This window comes from Mesoplodon densirostris, chromosome 4 (assembly GCF_025265405.1).
Source record: "Mesoplodon densirostris isolate mMesDen1 chromosome 4, mMesDen1 primary haplotype, whole genome shotgun sequence".
In the NCBI taxonomy this organism is placed as follows: Eukaryota; Metazoa; Chordata; class Mammalia; order Artiodactyla; family Ziphiidae; genus Mesoplodon; species Mesoplodon densirostris.
In genome coordinates this window covers 135,740,684-135,759,780 of record NC_082664.1, presented here as the reverse complement: position 1 = coordinate 135,759,780, position 19,097 = coordinate 135,740,684, and the positions used below count along the sequence as shown (strand labels likewise).

Genomic DNA, 19,097 nt, shown 5'->3' with positions numbered 1-19,097 from the left:
CAAATCTCCAAAGACAAAGAACAGCAGTGGAGACTTAGTGGAAGAGAGCGCTGAAGCAGATGTAGTGGTAATTAGCGGGGTGAGAGATGCTTCAACCTGAGGTGCTTGCAGTATACAAATGAGGTGATTTTCCTGCAGAGCTGCTGAGCAGCTCAGAAGTGGGAAGGCATCAGTTACTGTGGAAGTCAGGGTGAGGGGCCAACGTCTAGGGAATTATTTAGGTGCCTTGAGAACTGGAGCAGTTAGACCTCCAGCGTCTCCTCTGTGCCCTGGATATCTGGACACCTACCTGCCCCTGCCCCCTCCCCACCCCAGCAACAGACTGGAGTTCTCTTCTCTGGGGAAACTGAACTGGAATGATGTTGGAAGCGGGTGTGGGTGACTGAAAACAGGGACTGAATTTGAGTTGCGACCTCCCTGCTACTCCCCTGCCCTGTCCCATAGACTAGCAGCCAGCCCCACCGCAGCCTCAGTAGCGGATTGGAGGATTATTTTCTTGGGAAATCAAACAGCTCTCGAGAAGAATGCTCCCAGACACTGAAATGTGCGGGTCCCTCAGTGGAAAGCTTGGCACTCTTCGCCCCACATAACTTGAAGTTTACCAGCTAATAACTCCTTTCCATATATACATAGCCTCCAATCTGCTTTTACTACTTCCCTCTTAAATAGGATCAGGCAGCCAAAGATCCAAGTCATATTAGGAGGGCTTTCAACATGAAAGACAGGGACCCAAACAAACCAGAAAAGAGAAACTTTGTGGAAGATGGAGATGTTGTGGACAGCAGAGAAATTGCATTTTTCTGAAAAAAAGTTATAGTATAGTATCCTCAGAGAGAGAAGCTGTTTTCATATCCAAAATAGAACTTAAAAAGAAAAACAATTAGAGAAGAATAAAAGGAAAAGTGGAAATTAAAAATTAAATACATCCTCATTTTTAAAATTCAAGTATCTCTCAAAAATTAGAACAAAAATGATGGAGTTGAGGAGTGGATGAGGAAAGAAATATGGAAAATTAAAATTCAGTCTAGAAGATTCAACATTACTAATATGTTAGATGCAAACACCAAGAACAAAATAAAATGGTTTTCTAAACATTATCACAGAAATAATACAGGACATTTCATAGAACTAAAGGGAATTGCCAAATTGAAGGACTATATTAAGTGCTCATGTTTTATAAAAGTGGCCAATTTAATAAAATCCTCACTGGGGAACGTCATTGTGAGATTTCAGAACACTAAGGACAAGAAAAAGGTCCTAAAAACTTTCAGAGAAAAATAAACAGCGCATACAGAGAGGACAGGATATCATAATAGCACCAGAATTCTTAATAGCATCCCTGGAAGTTAGAAGATAACAGAGTAATACTTTAAATTCTGAGGGAAAGTTACTTCTAACCTGGATTCTAAATACAGCTAGACTATCATTCAAAAGTAAACGTAGAATGAAGACATTTTTCAAAATACAAGGACTCAAAATTTTTCTTGGACCTTTTCTTTAAAAGTTACTGAACCCGTGCTCCCTCAGACCAATTGGGTAAATTAAGAAAGAGGAAGACACCAAACTTGGGAAACAATATAGCACAAAGGGAAGAGAGCAACCAGACCCTAATATGGGGCTGGAGGGTGGAAGTTTGCAAGGGAGGTCACCACGGGAAAAGACCACCAGATTACCTGATATTTTGATCATCTGGAAATTAATACTGGTAAGCATCTAACAGATGTCATATAGCTGATGAAGAGATTTAAGGGTAGGTATATAGAAAACAAGACAAGCTAAAAATAGCAATTACTACCTCTAGAAAAGTTAAAGTTATGGAAGAGAGGAAAGATGGCCAGAGTCTACAATCTAGCGCTTCAGTGAACAGTATTTATATAATCACAATAATGTAAACACAGCTGGCTCTTGATTTTATTCTTGGGAAGCTAGCAGAATGAGAAATTCATATGTATGTGTGTGTCATCTACCATCGGTAAAAATGATAAATTACAGCTAGGCATATCACTCAGCAACATGGAGGTAAGTACTAGAAGAAACAGCTGCAATTTACAGTTGGTTTCCTCTGAGGCATGTGATCAGGATTGGGGATGGGAAGCTGGAGAGTACAGGTTTTCATCTTATCTTGTTTTATGCTGATTAAAAGTTAAATTATTTTAAAATGTTAGTATAACACTGATGCAAGTGAAAGTAGACATTATGAAATCAATCACTGGAATCCATGAGATGATGAATATTGCAGATGACTGTATCTCTCCGAGTTGTTCCTATCTGTAAATTGGTAGGTGATGATGTCTAACATGATTTACATTTAAAAGAATAATCACCAAGCAAACTGATAGCACCAAGCTAGTAGTAGGAGTTGGATGTATCCAGGAAGGCCCAAGACAAATTAGAAAGACAAAATAAGTGAGGATGTGCTATAACTGAACTAAATAATCGGTAAGGGCATATTAATGGATGTATTTTGAATGCCATTCCTTAAAACAGAAACTACATCCAGCACCCATTAAACATGGACAAAAATTATCTGTATATTTGCCCACAAAAGAAACCTCAATACATTGAAAAAGAAAGAAATAATAGTGACTTCATTTCTTTCTTTCTCTCTTTTTTTTTTTTGGGCCGCACCATGGAGCTTGCAGGATCTTAGTTCCCTGACCATGGATTGAACCCGTGCCCTCAGCAGTGAAAGCGTGGAGTCCTAACCACTGGACTGCCAGGGAATTCCTGTGACTTCATTTTCTGACCATAATGCAATGCAAATAGAAATTAACAACATACAGAAATAAAGACCCTCCAAGCCAAAACAGCATAGCAAACATACCGGATATGCAAAAACTTTCTCAAAAACAACTCTTGAGTCAAAGAAATCAAAACCACAAATTGAAACTATCTAGAAAATAATAATAGAAACATTTCTGTGGTGGAAACTACTGGCTGCCTTCCCAATGTCCGTTCTCTTCTCTCTTTTTACCAACAGAACATTGATTTTGAGAGTGTCAATGACCAGCTCAAAAAAACCTGTATTTCCCAACCCTTTCTTGTAGGTGGGGGTGGCCATAAGATTAAGTTCTCACCAATAAGATGCAAGGGATTATTGGTGGGTGGGGCTTCCAAGAAAGCTCCTTAAAAAGAAGGTTGCCCTATCTCGTATATGTGATGCTGGATCAGTTATCTTGTAATCATAAGGTGTCTAATACATGATAAAAGTAGATGAGTAGAAAGATAAAAGAGAGGTGTTCCTCAAAAATATCCTGGCATCCATTCCAGCTCTGGACTTCCTATCTCTGGGGGAAAAATATCCTAACTCTTAAATTGCTATTTTGGGTCTGTTTGTTAGGAACCAATGCAATTCCTAACTGACAGTCACATATCACAATTTATGGACGGTAATAAAAGAATGAAAATAAACAAATGAAGCATGCAAGAAATTGGAAACATGACATGGATGGACCTACAGACTGTCATACTGAGTGAAGTAAGTCAAAGAGAAAAACAAATATCGTATATTAATGCATATATGGGGAATCTAGAAAAAGGTATGGATGAACTGGTTTGCAAGGCAGAAATAGAGACACAGATGTAGAGAAAAAACGTATGGACACCAAGGGGAAAGTGTGTGTGGGGGGTGGTGGGATGAACTGGGAGATTGGGATTGACATATATACACTAATATGTATAAAATAGATAACAAATAAGAAACTGCTGTATAAAATTTTTTTTTAATTCAAAAATTCAAAAAAAAAAGATTGGAAACAGAATAAAGGGAAGCAGAAGGAAATAATAATGATCAAACTAGACCTCAATAAATTAGAAAATTTTTAAAAATGATAAATCTAAGAGCTAGTTCTTTAGGGGAACAACAATTAAAAAAATATGTAGACATATTTTACCTGCATAATCAAGAAATAGGTGAAGAAAACACAGATAAAACTAGATAATGAGAAATAGAAATAGAAGAGATGAAATGATTTATACGTTGCAAAATTCTGTGCAAATAAATTTGAAAATGTGGATCAAATAGATGATTTTATTGGAAAATATGCTACCAGATTGACTCCAGAATAGAAAGGAAACTCAAGAAGTCTGCTAAGAGTGAAAGAAATGAGACAGCTGTTTTCTGTGACCAATTGTTTCTGTTCTTCCTGCCTCTCTGTGGCTATTGGAGTTTTTCAGAGTGACAGAAGTGAATTTCTGGTGAGAGAACCTCAGAGTGTGGGGTGGCCTGGACAGCCTGCTTGGTGATATGTATGCAGTCTCTGACAGGGTGGCCACACACCAGAACGGGTGAAGGTAGTGATTCTTGGTATTAAGACCCATCACAAAATAGCCGAGTCTTCAGGTTTTTCATAAAATTTTTCAGGTCCTTATGTTACTTGAACTGGGTTTTTTTAATGATTTTTTTCCATTTTTAAAAAAATATTTATTTATTTTTGGCTGTGTTGAGTCTTAGCTGCAGGGCGGCTTTCTCTAGTTGCGGTGAGCGTGGGCTACTGTTCGTTGCGGTGAACATGCTTCTCACTGTGGTGGCTTCTTTTGTTGTGGAGCACGGGCTCTAGGCATGCGGGCTTCAGTAGTTGTGGCGGGTGGGCTCAGTAGTTGTGGCTCGCGGACTCTAGAGCACAGGCTCAGTAGTTGTGGTGCATGGGCTTAGTTGCTCCACGGCATGTGGGATCTTCCCTGACCAGGGACCGAACCCGTGTCCCCTGAATTGGCAGGTGGATTCTTAACCACTGCGCCACCAGGTAAGTCCCAACTTGAACTTTTTGGTTAAAAAAAAAATTGAAAATGATTTTTAATCACTTACTCTCATTGTCAGTCTCACAAACAACTGCTTCCTTAAAGTAAAAATGTTTTAAACACTGTAGCCAAATAAATAATGATAAAGATTTCAAAGCAGGGTTGTGCATAAAGAAGCTTGAAAGGGTTTTGACAAGAAAAGTAACAGTTTAGAAAAAAAGAAAAATGGTGAGCATCAGAACGCCTTAACACTTAATTATTTTCTTGGAAAAGTACCTTGTTCTCAAATGCTGGTAAACTGGAACATCCTATTGGTTAAAAATAAATAGCATGAAGGGTGAGGAAATGAACTAAGGAAAAAACAAGGCAACCAGCACAGCCCGTCAGCTAGAAACAGAATAATTAAGCTCTACCAAAGGCATCAGGTCATTTGGCCACTCATCTACCCTAAGGCCAGGGTTCAAGCTCAGTGTTGACAAACACCATGGTCACGTGGGCCCACAGGCATCCAGAAAGGCCTGTTTGGACGAGCATTTGGTTCTGAAGTGTCCTTGCTCTTTAAAGTGTTTGGTTTTCCCTGAACTTTGAAGTCTTCCCTCATAATCTTCATTTAAACAGATGTAATTTTAACTTAATGTCCTCTTTTTACCCCAATTTTCCCTGGTAGTGAGCAGCAGTGAACCATGGAGCTGTATTTCGGTGAATATCAACATGTGCAGCAGGAATACGGTGTCCATCTGAGACTCGCAAGTGATGAAACCAAAAAATCAAGGAATTCCCAGCACGCTAAGGCAGGCTCCTACGGTGTCAGTATTCGGGTCCAGGGGATTGATGGCCACCCCTACATAGTCCTCAATAACACAGAGCGGTGTCTGGCAGGCACGTCTTTTTCTGAAAATGGGCCATCATTTCCGTCTCCAGTGACAAGTAACCTGACTCTCCATTCCAGCAACGGATCTGTGCTCGAGGAGAACAGTGCAGAAGAACTGCAGCTGCCCGAAAACCCATATGCCCCACCCGGCCCAGTAAGAAACCTGAAACAGCCCTCTCTCTTTGAGGGCAAGAATGGAGTTCTAGATCACAAAGGGGAAGCGATGAAGCCATCCCCCGTGCTGAACTTTCAGAGGCATCCAGAGCTTTTACAGCCCTATGATCCTGAAAAGAATGAGTTGAACTTACAAAATCACAAGCCTCCTGAGAGTAATTGGCTAAAAGCTTTCGCAGAAGAAGGGACCAACAATAAGAAGGCTTGGACTTGCTTGTCCAAACCTAACCATTCCCAGCTGACCAGGCCTCCCTCGGAAGACCCGGCCAGATCCAGCGTGACGGCCATTCGACTGTGCAGCTCCGTGGTCATTGATGACCCCAAGAAGCAGACCTCGGTGTGCGTGAATGTTCAGAGCTGCAGCAGGGAGGGGCTGGCAGAGGAGGCCCTTGCCCCTAGCGGGAGGCCCCTACCCACCCACAGCGCTCACACCCACCCAGAAGCCAAGAAAACCAGGCCTGACGTGCTTCCGTTCCGGCGCCAGGACTCAGCTGGGCCCGTGCTGGACGGAGCCCGGTCCCGGAGATCCTCCTCATCGTCCACAACTCCCACTTCGGCCAACTCTTTGTACAGATTTTTACTCGATGACCAAGAATGTGCCATCCATGCCGACAATGTGAATCGTCATGAAAACAGAAGGTATATCCCCTTCTTGCCTGGAACTGGACGGGATATTGATACGGGGTCGATTCCTGGCGTGGATCAGTTAATTGAAAAATTTGACCAAAAACCTGGGCTGCAGAGAAGAGGCAGGTCTGGGAAGCGAAACAGGATCAACCCAGAAGACAGGAAAAGGTCCCGAAGCGTGGATAGTGCATTTCCTTTCGGTCTGCAAGGGAACTCGGAGTACCTGACCGAATTCAGCAGGAACCTGGGCAAGTCCAGCGAACACCTGCTGCGGCCGTCGCAGGTGTGCCCGCAGAGGGCACAGGCACAGGAGCACCGGGGGAGGCAGGGTGGAGGGCGCACCTTCGCCAGGCTGCAGGGAGCCCAGCCCAGGCCGCCCCTGCAGAACAAAGATGGGAAAGTTCCAGAAAACAAAGGTGGTCAGGAAAGTCCGACTGGGCGCACATCCTCCCTCCCAGCACAGACTAAGAAGGGGGAGGAAATCAAAACAACCACCGCTACGTTGATGTTACAGAATCGGGCGCAAGCAACTTCCCCGGACTCAGGTACCAAGAGGATTTCTGTGAAGACATTTACTTCCACCTCAAATACTCAGGTAATACTGGTGGGAGTCTTTTTTTTTCCTTCTAAGTGGTCTGTCAATACATCCTGGCTGTAGGAATACATATCTTCCATCCTGAGTCAGTAATTGCACCATCTTGAATCAGTAATATTTTTTAGAGTTTTCCCCCTAGCTGTGGATTATGACCTACTGCTAATCGCTTGGTTTTCTAAGTAAATTCAAGTACCACTAGATTCCTGTTGTGTTCTTGTTTGTAAAGTAACTTGTCAAACACTATAGAGAGGCTCGATTTTTCTTTTCGTGTATGTGTAAAATCTGAAAGTATGCAGAATTTGTTTCCAAAACAAGAGGCTCCGTACTTAGGTTTATTTAGATGTATCAATTTTCCTCGTGACATTGAGTGACTGGATTAATTTCTGTCCTGAGAAATTAGGTTAATCCTAATTTAGGTTTATCCTGAAGTGATGGAATTTATTTATGTGGTCCAGTTAGTGTTTTGGTAGTAACAATAAAAAATAATGATAAAAATGATACTAAGATTGGTAAGTGCCAGGCACTCTTTGTTATGTATTACAGGATCGCACCAACCCTATGAAGGTAGGCACTATTAACTTCTATTTACAGGCGAGAAAATTGAGGTGAGAAAAAGTTAAGTAACTTGCCTAAGGTTACAGAGCTACTAAGTGGTAGAACCAGTTGTAATGAGCATCCTTACCTGAGGAATCCTTTCTGGGAAGCAGGAATGTGTTTGGAAGCTTCTGCTGTGGGGTTTTGCCTTCTTCTTGGAAGCAGCATCCTGTGATCTAATAACAAACATTGTGTTCCAGGCCACACCGGATCTATTAAAAGGCCAGCAAGAACTCACTCAGCAAACCAATGAGGAGACGGCCAAGCAGATACTTTACAATTACCTCAAAGAAGGGTTAGTGATTTTCCTTCAAGGAACAAAGTATTGTCCTTCCTGGTGGGCCTCTTAATTTTCTTTTCTGAGACCTTGTGTTTTACCCTCCCTTCCTGCCCTGTGTGAGCCATTTCAGGGTGCAGACTCCATGGCTGGAGTTGTCATAACAGCATTTAAGTCTGGGGTGGAGGAGGGTGAAGAGCAGGGGAAGGAAGTGTGGGGAAGAACAACCTACTTTAAAAGTTAAAAATGACTATGTTTTAAAAATGATTGTTTACTGTTTCAGAAACAAATTCAAAGATAGGAAGAATGTCTGCTATTCAGTTTTGAACTGAGTCTGTCGTCACCTTGAGTTTGTCTGTATGCACCAGGGGTAATCAATCGTCCCTTATTAGAAGTTACAAATAAAAACACCTCCTCCCCTCCCCAGAGCTGACCTTGGCCGGGAGCCCCTCCTTCCATTATTTTTAAAGCATGTATGAGTCATTTAAAAGCAGTGCTTTCCACTTACTTATCTGGGAGGATGAGTTTGAATAATCTGGTTTTCACTCCTTACTTAGATACCAACTGAGCTGGAATTCTAGGCCAGGAATTTGAAGTTTCTGTTTCAGTTCTCTCATCAGATATGATTAAAAAGAAGAAAAGCTTTATAGTCTGACATGACTGAAAGTCACTTGGCAAATACTCATTGGTATCAGAACACACATAGTTTTATATTGTGCCTTACAATTTTCTGTCAGTAATATAGAGCTGACAGAATCATTCAAAATATAAGATAGGGGCTCTTTTGAAAAAAAAAAAGTAAAGAGATTCTTCTAGCTAAGAACTAATTATTAGTGTCTTTCTATGAAGGGTTTTACCATGAGAAGATTAAGGTAGGAGAACTTCTAACATTTAAAATTCTTTCTCTACATTCTTTTATTTTTTTGGCCCATGATTTACTGACACTGGTGAGACAGACTTTAGTGGGAGGCACCTTTTTAAGGAAACTTACTTAAAAATTTTTTTCCCTGGGCTTTCCTGGTGGCACCAGTGGTTAAGAATCCGCCTGCCAGTGCAGGGGACACGGGTTCGAGTCCTGGTCTGGGAAGATCCCACATGCCGCAGTGCAACTAAGCCCGTGCGCCACAACTACTGAGCCTGCGCTCTAGAGCCTGTGAGCCACAACTACTGAGCCCATGTGCCACAACTACTGAAGCCTGTGCGCCTAAGAGCCCGTGCTCCGCAACAAGAGAAGACACCACAATGAGAAGCCGGTGCTCCACAACGAAGAGGAGCCCCCGCTCACTGCAGCTAGAGAAAGCCCGCACGCAGCAACAAAGACCCAACGCAACCAAAAATAAATGAATAAAATAAATAAATGTAAAAAGAAGAAAGAAAGAAAATAAGGGGAGAGATCCCCCTCCGTTTAAAAAAAATTTTTTTTTTTCCTAAGTGCCCGGTATGTGTGATAGAAGGTGTGGGTAGTCCTTAATAGAACTTTATCTGACCATTACCTATGAAAGGCTAGACGGGGGCAGCTGTGTTGACAGCCTTGGCCTGGGGGATTTATTTTTTTAAACAAAGGCTAAAACAAGTTAAGATCACGGTGGATCATTCCTAGCGTGACACACATACAGGAGAGAGTCCTTGTTGGAGTGAATATATGTCATTTGAATCAGGCAAGCAACAAATTACTAAATTTTTTTTTTTTTTTGCGGTACACGGGCCTCTCACTGTTGTGGCCTCTCCCGTTGCGGAGCACAGGCTCTGGATGTGCAGGCTCAGCGGCCATGGCTCACGGGCCCAGCTGCTCCGTGGCATGTGGGATCTTCCCAGACCGGGGCACGAACCCGTGTCCCCTGCATCGGCAGGTGGACTCTTAACCACTGCGCCACCAGGGAAGCCCAAATTACTAAATTTTTATTGGATGTTATCTCCAAGCTTATTTAGAATGTGCTTGTGTCTCTTTCACATGTTTGGAAATGGGAACCCCTCTCCCAAATCGGGTGGTAACATTAAACAATTTGGAGGAAAATACACCGTCTGTCCTGCTCTCCTCACACTGGTTGTGTCTGCAGCCTTAATTAATTCACGCCTCTTGTGATTTATCTTCTTAAAGGGCTTGCTGTTTGTGTGTCGTGGCACATAAAATAGTCTGAGGCTGACGGTTGTGCCCTCATTGTTTTTTTTCCAGAAGCACCGATAATGATGATGCTACTAAGAGGAAGGTCAACCTGGTCTTTGAGAAAATCCAGACTTTGAAGTCTCGAGCAGCAGGGAGCACGCAAGGAAATAATCAAGTAAGGCGAAGCTTTGTATTTTGTAGAGGGCATTTCACGTGGAACCTGGCAAACAAATTGCTTTCTTCGGTCTGTACTTTTGGTTACAGTAGTTAGTGGGAAGTTTCCTGAGTAGTAAGCAGTACCGAAGATGGAACAGCATGTTTTAAATATTGCTAATTTGCACCCTGCCTTTTTTCTAGAAAGGTTTTAAGAAATTTTATTTTTTTAAAAATCTATAAAATATAACAGGATGAAACAATAGGTGGTAAAATTTAGAAAGGGAAAAGAAGAATAGGAAGAATGAAATGAAGCATGGGATGGAGAACCCTAGTGTTATCGTAGGCAGGTTTGAAAAGTAAGTGTGAACGGTCTTGGACCCAAGTTCTCAAACTTCAGAGAGTAAGAAATAAGAGAATCAAACTAGAGAATATGGAAGAGAGACTGGTGGGCTGACCAGCATGGGCCGAAGGGAAAGGAAGGAGTAGAGTGGGACTAAATTCTTTTTATAAAAACTGCCTGTTTAATGTATTGTACTGAATTTTAGTTGGGACTTGGAGATTTTTTGTTAAAGGAGGACTCATCCCCTATTTGATGAACATGTTCTGTATGGTAGACATACCTTGTGCCATGAAAGGAAGCAGCATTTAAGAGGGACGACTAAAATCTTGTCCCTCAATTCTATGCCACCTTGAATGCCACATTTCTTGCTTGGGCATCTTTCCTTTTCCCTTCTGGGGGGAATTCTGCACTGGAAGGAAAGAAGATACCCAGAGGCAGGTAACAGGGAGTTGGTCTATTGCTTCTTTTTTAACTTTGGAAACGTATGAATAAAAGATATTTATAGGTACCAACTACCCTTTTTTCTCTACTGTTCTGTATTCCCCTTGCACTCAGTTGACCCATGACTGCTGCTCTGGCATCAAATAAAAACAGTTTTCAATTTATCCATAGAAATAATATTTAAAATATATAAACATATTTTATTATATATCTTTATATAGATGTATTTTATCATTATATATTATGTATTGATATTATATTTATAAATACATAAAATATTTTTATATATGCACACACACACAGTTCCCACTGGGGAACCTTTAAATTATACACCTTGCTTATAGGCAGGTTTCAGGAACTCTACACAATTTTTAAAATTGGGTTAGGATTTTTTTTTGCTAAATCTCTTAAATCCAAATCATCACCATTACTGTTGCTTTGCATTAACCTGCATATTCTCCTGGAGAATGCATCCTTTGGTCTTGATGTTAAGATTGTCATTGTGGGGCTTCCCTGGTGGCGCAGTGGTTGGGAGTCCACCTGCCAATGCAGGGGACACGGGTTCGTGCCCTGGTCTGGGAAGATCCCACATGCCGCGGAGCAGCTGGGCCCGTGAGCCATGGCCGCTGAGCCTGCACGTCCAGAGCCTGTGCTCCACAACGGGAGAGGCCACAGCAGTGAGAGGCCCGCATACCGCAAAAAAAAAAAAGATTGTCATTGTGGTTCCAGACTAGGGTATCCAGCCTAAACTGGGGAAGTTGGGGTAGCCCTTCTGGAGTCGATAACACTAATGATGTCTCAAAAGATCATAGAATTCTCCCAGAGAGGGGAAGCAGGGCATTCTAGGTAGAGAGAACAGAACAAAAAACATAAAATATAAAGAGGTGTGTGCTTCCCATGTTTAGGGGACTAGAGGTAATTTAGTGTAGCTGGAGAAGAGAGCTAGGATATGGGGACCAGGCACCAGGTAGGCAGGACCTTGCAGTTCATGTCAATTTTCATTTCAGGCCAAAGGTGATAGGCTTCCACTGATGGACTTTAAACAGCAATGAGTAGTGTTGTATTTATAAAAATTCATTTCTTTGTAGTTTTTGGAGAGAGGTAAGATTAGAGGACGGGAGACCAGTTAAGCAGCTGCTGCTTCTTAATCAAGCCAGAGATAATGAGACAATGAACTTAGGCTCTTAGACTTCTGGCTCTGATCACAGTGCCATGACTGCTTAATTGCCCACATTTTTCTACTCCCCTTCTCTCTCACTTTATTAATCTGATTATTTGCTGGCAAAGGTTTTGGAGTTTTATATTTTGGTGTCAGTTAAGTGATTTCGTGCAAGAGAACCCTCTCCCTTAATGGGCTAAGACCATATTGGAAAGCCACGAAGCAGGCAGTTTTTGTTTGGGAAAGAACAATCTACAATTTCCCTCCTTGGGTTAGATTTACATTTCTAAGATAGATTGTTCTCATTTTGCCTAAGAAAATTGGAAGTGCTGTGTTTCTGTTGACTGTTGGTTTCTGGTCTGCTTCATAGGAGCAGATGAGGAAGTACCTCATTCTAAGTTGATGCATTACTCACACCTGGATTCAGGTGCATGAGAGCCAAGACACTGCCTTTTCTGGTTTTGATTTCTGCTTTTACCTTTTCCCCTCCCTTTTAGTTGTAGTTTTCTAACCACTTTGCTGTAGGATTTTAGCCGAATCCTTTTGAGAGTGTCATCCTGTTGTTAATATTCATGCAAGAAAAAAAATAAAGCATCTTGAACATTTAACTTAGGATATTTTTGCAATTAATCGTAGGCTTCTAATTCTTCATCTGAAGTCAAGGATCTCTTGGAACAGAAAAACAAGTTGACCACAGAAGTCGCTGAACTTCAGAGACAGCTTCAACTAGAAGTCAAGGTATCTGATTTTTCTTTATGCTATTTTACTCGGTTCCGTCTTGATTGATAAAGAATATTTTAAGTACCTTGCGTTGCCCAAGTGAAGTGAAAACAATTTTTTTTCCCAAAAGAAACATTCTTCCCATCGCTGAGTAAATTCCTTTATATTTAGTTCCTGCTGCCCAAAGAACTTTTTTTTTAAGTAACCAAGGCACATAGAGAATGCTGGCTTTGACAGAGTAATAGAAACGCTGTTGGATTCAGACAGGCAAATTGGAAACTAAGTGTATACAAAACATCTGGACTAAGTAATAGAAAGAGCAGAATGTGATTTAGCTGTGTTTGTGTTTCTCTTTTAGAAGTATTACAATTCATTAAGTGTTTAGTGTTCTTTCTAGTCCCATGCCTTTATTACATAGTTCCATCAAGTTTAATAATCTAAGTGCAGAGACATGGAGTCCATCAGAGATTAGAAGGAGGCTTCAGTGGGATGACATTAATGTACGGTGGAGGTACTTTAACATCACATATTCTTATTAGAATCAGCAGAACATCAAAGAAGAGAGAGACAGAGTGAAAGCAAACTTAGAAGCACTCCAAAGTCAACATGAAAGCAAGGTAGAAGAGAATGCCGAGCTGCAGCGGCGGCTGGAGGGAAGTGAAGGGGAGCTCCGGAGACACCTGGAGGAGTAAGTTCTGGCCCAGAGCCTGTGCCCTTCCTGGTTTCCTGTACCAATGGAGCCAGACACTATTTTTTTTTTAATTAATTAATTTTTGGCTGGATTGGGTCTTCATTGCTGCGTGCACGCTTTCTCTAGTTGCGGCGAGCGGGGGCTACTCTTTGTTGTGGTGCGCGGGCTTCTCATTGTGGTGGCTTCTCTTGTTGCGGAGCACGGGCTCTAGGTGCGCGGGCTTCAGTAGTTGTGGCTTGCAGGCTCTAGAGCTCAGGCTCAGTAGTTATGGTGCATGGGCTTATTTGCTCCGAGGCATGTGTGATCTTGCTGGACCAGGGCTCGAACCCATGTCCCCTGCATTGTCAGGTGGATTCTTAACCACTGTGCCACCAGGGAAGCCCAAGCCAGATCCTTTTTGTCCGTTTAATTCTGCTCAACCTTCCAAATCTTTATAGGGCTGCTGACCCTTCCTTTTCTCCCTCTTATTCTTATAAAATTATAAAACTGGTGACGTGTAGACTGGTAAGCAGAATGAATTTAATGGTTTAAAAATTCTTTGTGTACCTCAAAGGATATTTGTAAAGTTTCAGCCCTTAGAGTAGATCTCAGAGCAATCAAGTGAGAAGCAAGGAATCCTGAGTGGTGATATCTAAGGACACATCTCAAAGAGCCTGGGCCCAGTCTCTAAAAAGCATGTGTCACATGACCTCCACAGTCTCCCATGTTCTGAATTTTGTCCTGGATAGCGCTGACCAATTTTTTTTTTTTTTTTTTTTTTTTGCGGTACGCGGGCCTCTCACTGTTGTGGCCTCTCCCGTTGCGGAGCACAGGCTCCGCACGCGCAGGCCCAGTGGCCATGGCCCATGGGCCCAGCCGCTCCGTGGCATGCGGGATCCTCCCGGACCGGGGCACGAACCCGCGTCCCCTGCATCGGCAGGCGGACTCCCAACCACTGCACCACCAGGGAAGCCCAGTGCTGACCAGTTTTGTGACCAGTGCTTATATACTTCTTTTGGGTCTTCAGAGAAGGAAAGACAAGCCCAAGATGGCCCTGCCATCATGTTGTGTTAAAATCTGTGATAAGAGGATTTGAAACGAAGGTGTGAAAATGGATGGTGCCATGAAGCCCACTGGCCATGACAGAAAACTTAAGTGAGAGGTTAAGCAGGAGTGAAATCTAGAGGGAAATTCAAGAAAAACAGGACATTGTATCATAAAAGCATTTGATTACCTTTGCCATTTTGATGGTATAGTGTTTGCTTTTGAAACATTCTTAGAGGTTAATTTCAGAAAAGAGGTTGGTAAGAAAAAAATCAAAATTTAGAGTGTAGTAAAGACTTTACAAAATAAAAGGTAGAATAGTTGTGAGTTCCATTTAGAGCAGAGGTTGGCAAACTTTTTCTGTCACATAGTAAATGCTGTAGGGTTTATGGGCCATATGGTCTTTGTTGGAACTGTTCAATTCTACCATTGTATTGTGCAAACGACCATAAACAATACATAAATGAATGAGCATGGCTATGTTCCAGTAAAACTTTATTTACAAAAGCAGGCAGTGGGCCAGATTGGCTCATGGGCCATAATTTGATAACTCTCCTGGTCTAGAGTACTGGGGATGGGGTGGGATAGGCTGGTAGGGAGTTGGGTGGCTTTAATGAAAACATTCATCATAAAAGTTGTGCTCTTTTTCCCGATTCCTTATCTTCTATGTCCAAATTCTAGTACCCTGTGATCTCCTTTTGGGGAGGAAATGTCACTGTATAACCTTTCCCATTACATTGGTTTGAGTTCTCACTTGTCTTCTTGTTGGGCAGATTAGACTGTAGATATGAGTTCTTACCAGTGCCTTTCTGGTTTGTGATTCTCTGTTCAGTGCAGAACAGAAAATGGGAGGCTCCTTGGGGATTTAGATGACTCTGCTTGATGATCTGAAGCTCTGAAAGCAGACTGGATGAAAATAAGCAGAGGCCAGGAGAAACTCTCATGGGCTTCCTTTCCTGCCAGGCTGTTCCAGGTGAAGATGGAACGAGAACAGCACCAGACTGAGATCAGGGATCTCCAGGACCAGCTCTCAGAAATGCATGATGAATTGGACAGTGCTAAACAATCCGAGGACAGGGAGAAGGGGGCTCTGATTGAGGTAAGCGGGGCTGGGGTCAGGTGACAAGAGAGGCCCTGTCTGCCTGGACAGTATGGGATGGGTGGGGGAACTGGGAGCCATACTCTGTTGTGTGTTTGTTCTACCTGTCCCTATGTTCCCTTCTGTGAGAGCATCATATGCAATAGTTTAGTCTTAGGAAAATTTTCAGCCGTACAGAAAAATAGAATAATGTGTTAACTGCCGTAGCGTCCCAATACAAATCCAACAGTTATCAACATGTTGCCATATTTACTCCATTTTTTTCTTCTCTCCATCCATTCATTTTTCTTTTTTTTCATTCATCTATCCATCTTTTTTTAAGTTAATTTTCATTGGAGTATCGTTGCTTTATGTCTATTCATCTTTGCTGAACCATTTCAAAGTAATTTATAGATGAAACCACGTCTCACCCCTAAACTTTTCAGCATGCATTTGAATAATTAGGGAATTTTCTTATAGCCACAATACTATTATCACATCTGCAAAATTAATTCCTATGTTGTATTATATACAATATAATATATGGTCTTTATTCATTATTTGCCAGCTGTCCCTCCAGAGTATTTGCTAGTTGTTGTTTTTCCCAGAAGCCAGAATCCAGTCAGGAATCCCACATTGCTTTCATTATTCTCTCTCTCAGAGTTCACTTTTCTTAGTATACCCTCCCTTGTCCCTGCATCCCCTACTCCTTGCTCTTTTTCTCCCATCCCACTTCTGAAGAGCCCAGACCAGTGCTCCACATTCTGGATTTTCTAATTGTTTCCTTATGGTGTCCAATAACTTGTTCCACTGTCCCCTGTGTTTCTAGTAAATTTGAGTTTAGATCTAAACACTAATAGATTCAGGTTAAATTTTGAGCAAAGATACTTTGTAAGTAATGCTATTATGAAAAAACATTTAAAAGACATTAGTATTATATTAATGCCCATACACCACTTATCACAGGTTTTTATTTGTTTAAAGCCCCCATAAGACTGTAAGTTCCAAGAGGGCAGAGTTGGTGATGGTTGGCTTAGCACTATATCCTCAGCAGTTATTCCAGTGGCTAGGACATATAGCACTCAGGAAATATTTGGTGGACGGCTGGATGGATGGCATTTTGAATGAGTGAGTGAGTGAGTAAATGAATGAATCTACTTGCTCTATACACAGGCCGCCAATCTGGCTTCTGCCCATATCAGTCTATCCCCTATTGATATTATCAGTCTGTGAGTCAGTGAATAAGGTTGATTCCTTCTTCTGCTTCCATTTGTTAATTATTACAGTTTTTTTCAGAGACAATTATTATCTCTTCTCTGAATTAGATTACCATCCTGTTGAGGTGTTAGATACACATGTATGAAATGATTAGAGAGCAAGAATAGGTTTTGAACGTTTACATTTTTTTCTGGGGAATGAATCTAATTGAGGATCAGAAGAAGAGCTGTGCTGTGTAGATATTTTGATATTTGCTATAACTTTTTTTTAACATCTTTATTGGAGTATAATTGCTTTACAATGTTGTGTTAGTTTCTGCTGTATAACAAAGTGAATCTTTGCTATAACTTTAGCATCACCTGTGTCTTTGGCTTAGTTTTATAGTTCAGTTTAGCTAGCTTATAAAAGCTTTGGTTGGTAGGAACAGCCCAACAAGTAAATGATACACAATTTAGAACAAAGCCAGAACAAACAAACAAACAAAAAACCCATGAGAAAATAAAGGTAACTTGTTAGTATTTAACTTTCACTCTCTACTGCTTTTCCCCTAAGGGCTTGGATCTCATCTTGGTCCTTTTCTTGGGTTAAAAGCTGCTGTCTGGTAATTCCTTGTAGCTTCCTCTGTCTCAGCTGTCCATTATTTTTTCTCACCCTCTTCCATGTTTACTTTTGAAGTCCTTGCCCAGGAGGGATTGTTGTTCCTGATTTTAGGACTTAGCATCTCTCTTCCCCATGACTTGGCAGGGGTGGAGAGGAGAGGGGAGCGTTTGTGGCCGCAGGGCAGAGGCCTTCTCATGAATTCATTTTCACGAGGGCAGAGGGGGTCATTTTCTCTTCCCCGCCATGTGACCATCTCTTTGTCTCTGTTGAGACCACTTTCTCCTGAGAAAGCCTCAGGCCTGCTCCTTACCACCTGGTATTTCTTTTCATCCAAAGATTCCTTAAAAACCACTGCATTTGTGGTAATCTTCTGCTTCTCTTAGCTCTGTCTTCTTCTCAGGGCTCAGGGTTACAAAGACAAGGTACATGAGGATGGGGCTTTGAAGATACGTGTAATTATCACTGAAGTGTTAAGAAAATCACATAAGATGAAATTTTAAAATGGGGGGTGAGGGACTTCCCTGGCAGTCAAGTGGTTAAGACTTCACCTTCCAAAGCAGGGGGTGCAGGTTCGATCCCTGGTTGCGGAGCTAAGATCCCACATGCCTTTCGGCCAAAAAAACAGAACATAAAACAGAAGCAATAATGTAACAAATTCAATAAAGATTTTTTAAAAATGGGGGGGCGGAAATGCACATATTTTCCTAATACCTTAACAAACTGTTTTTTCTTACATTTTTATTTGTTTCCCTATTCATTGACAGATTTCATCTATAATGTAGGAACAAATATAGTGTCTCTACAGTTTTGATACCTGCTTTTAAAAGTTAATATGTCAGAAATATTTTTCTTTATGATACTTTATAGTCTTCATATTTCATTTTTAAGAAGATACCCCACAATATGCTTAACCATCCTCCAATATTTAAGTTGCTTCTTCTTTTTTTTTTTAAATTATGAGAAAATATGTTGAATTTTTTTATACGTATCCTTTTACTTCTTTAGAAAAATTTCCTAAGGAGAGAAATGTCACTGAACAGGTTATGGCTTTTGATAAAAATGTAGCTTCAAAAACACATTTAAATAGAAGGTAAGACTTTGCCATAGTCTATGATTCCTTGTGTGGACACCTCACTGATTCTAAAAGGGAAAGATATTATTTTAGCTATCAGGAAGTCTCTTTAAGTTGCTGAATTTTCCTAGTAACTAAAACCTAAAATTAGTTGTCCTTTCTTCAGGTATTTTCTGTCCTTTTAGATTCTCTGTTTTAGTGCATTTGAGCTTGCTCTGATTTTCTATTTCTTTTACTAGCCAGCTCATTCAAGAGCATATGATCTTTGCTTCTTCCCACATTTCATGCCTAGCATAGTGCCAAGCAACAGAGCAAATGAATAAATAAATTTCAATATTTAATTAATTTTAGGGACTTCTCTGGTGGTCCAGAGGTTAAGACTCTGTGCTTCCAATGCAAGGGGCACAGGTTCGATCCCTAGTCGGAGAACTAAGATCCCACATGCTGTGCTGTGTGGCCAAAGGAGAAAAGAAAAAAGAAAAGATAAATTATTTTTTAAATGCCACCATTAAAAAAAAAAAAGGGAATAATTCTGAAATGAACTGTAGCTTCTTTGCCTCTTTGAACACAGTATAGTGAGCATATATTAACTGAACATAACTAGCTTTTTGACTTAT

The 19,097-nt window shown here is 41.2% G+C and overlaps 1 protein-coding gene across 1 annotated transcript in view; it reads left to right on the top strand.

Annotated features, from left to right (window-relative positions):
- CGNL1 (cingulin like 1) overlaps positions 1-19,097 on the top strand; it is a 164,579-nt gene that overhangs the window by 60,073 nt on the left and 85,409 nt on the right. The window contains exons 2-7 of the mRNA XM_060095287.1: positions 5,408-7,007; positions 7,802-7,896; positions 10,052-10,157; positions 12,715-12,816; positions 13,338-13,486; positions 15,476-15,611. Of these exons, the coding sequence (XP_059951270.1) occupies positions 5,424-7,007; positions 7,802-7,896; positions 10,052-10,157; positions 12,715-12,816; positions 13,338-13,486; positions 15,476-15,611 (2,172 nt within the window). The 5' untranslated portion in view covers positions 5,408-5,423. The remainder of the gene's footprint in view (positions 1-5,407; positions 7,008-7,801; positions 7,897-10,051; positions 10,158-12,714; positions 12,817-13,337; positions 13,487-15,475; positions 15,612-19,097) is intronic.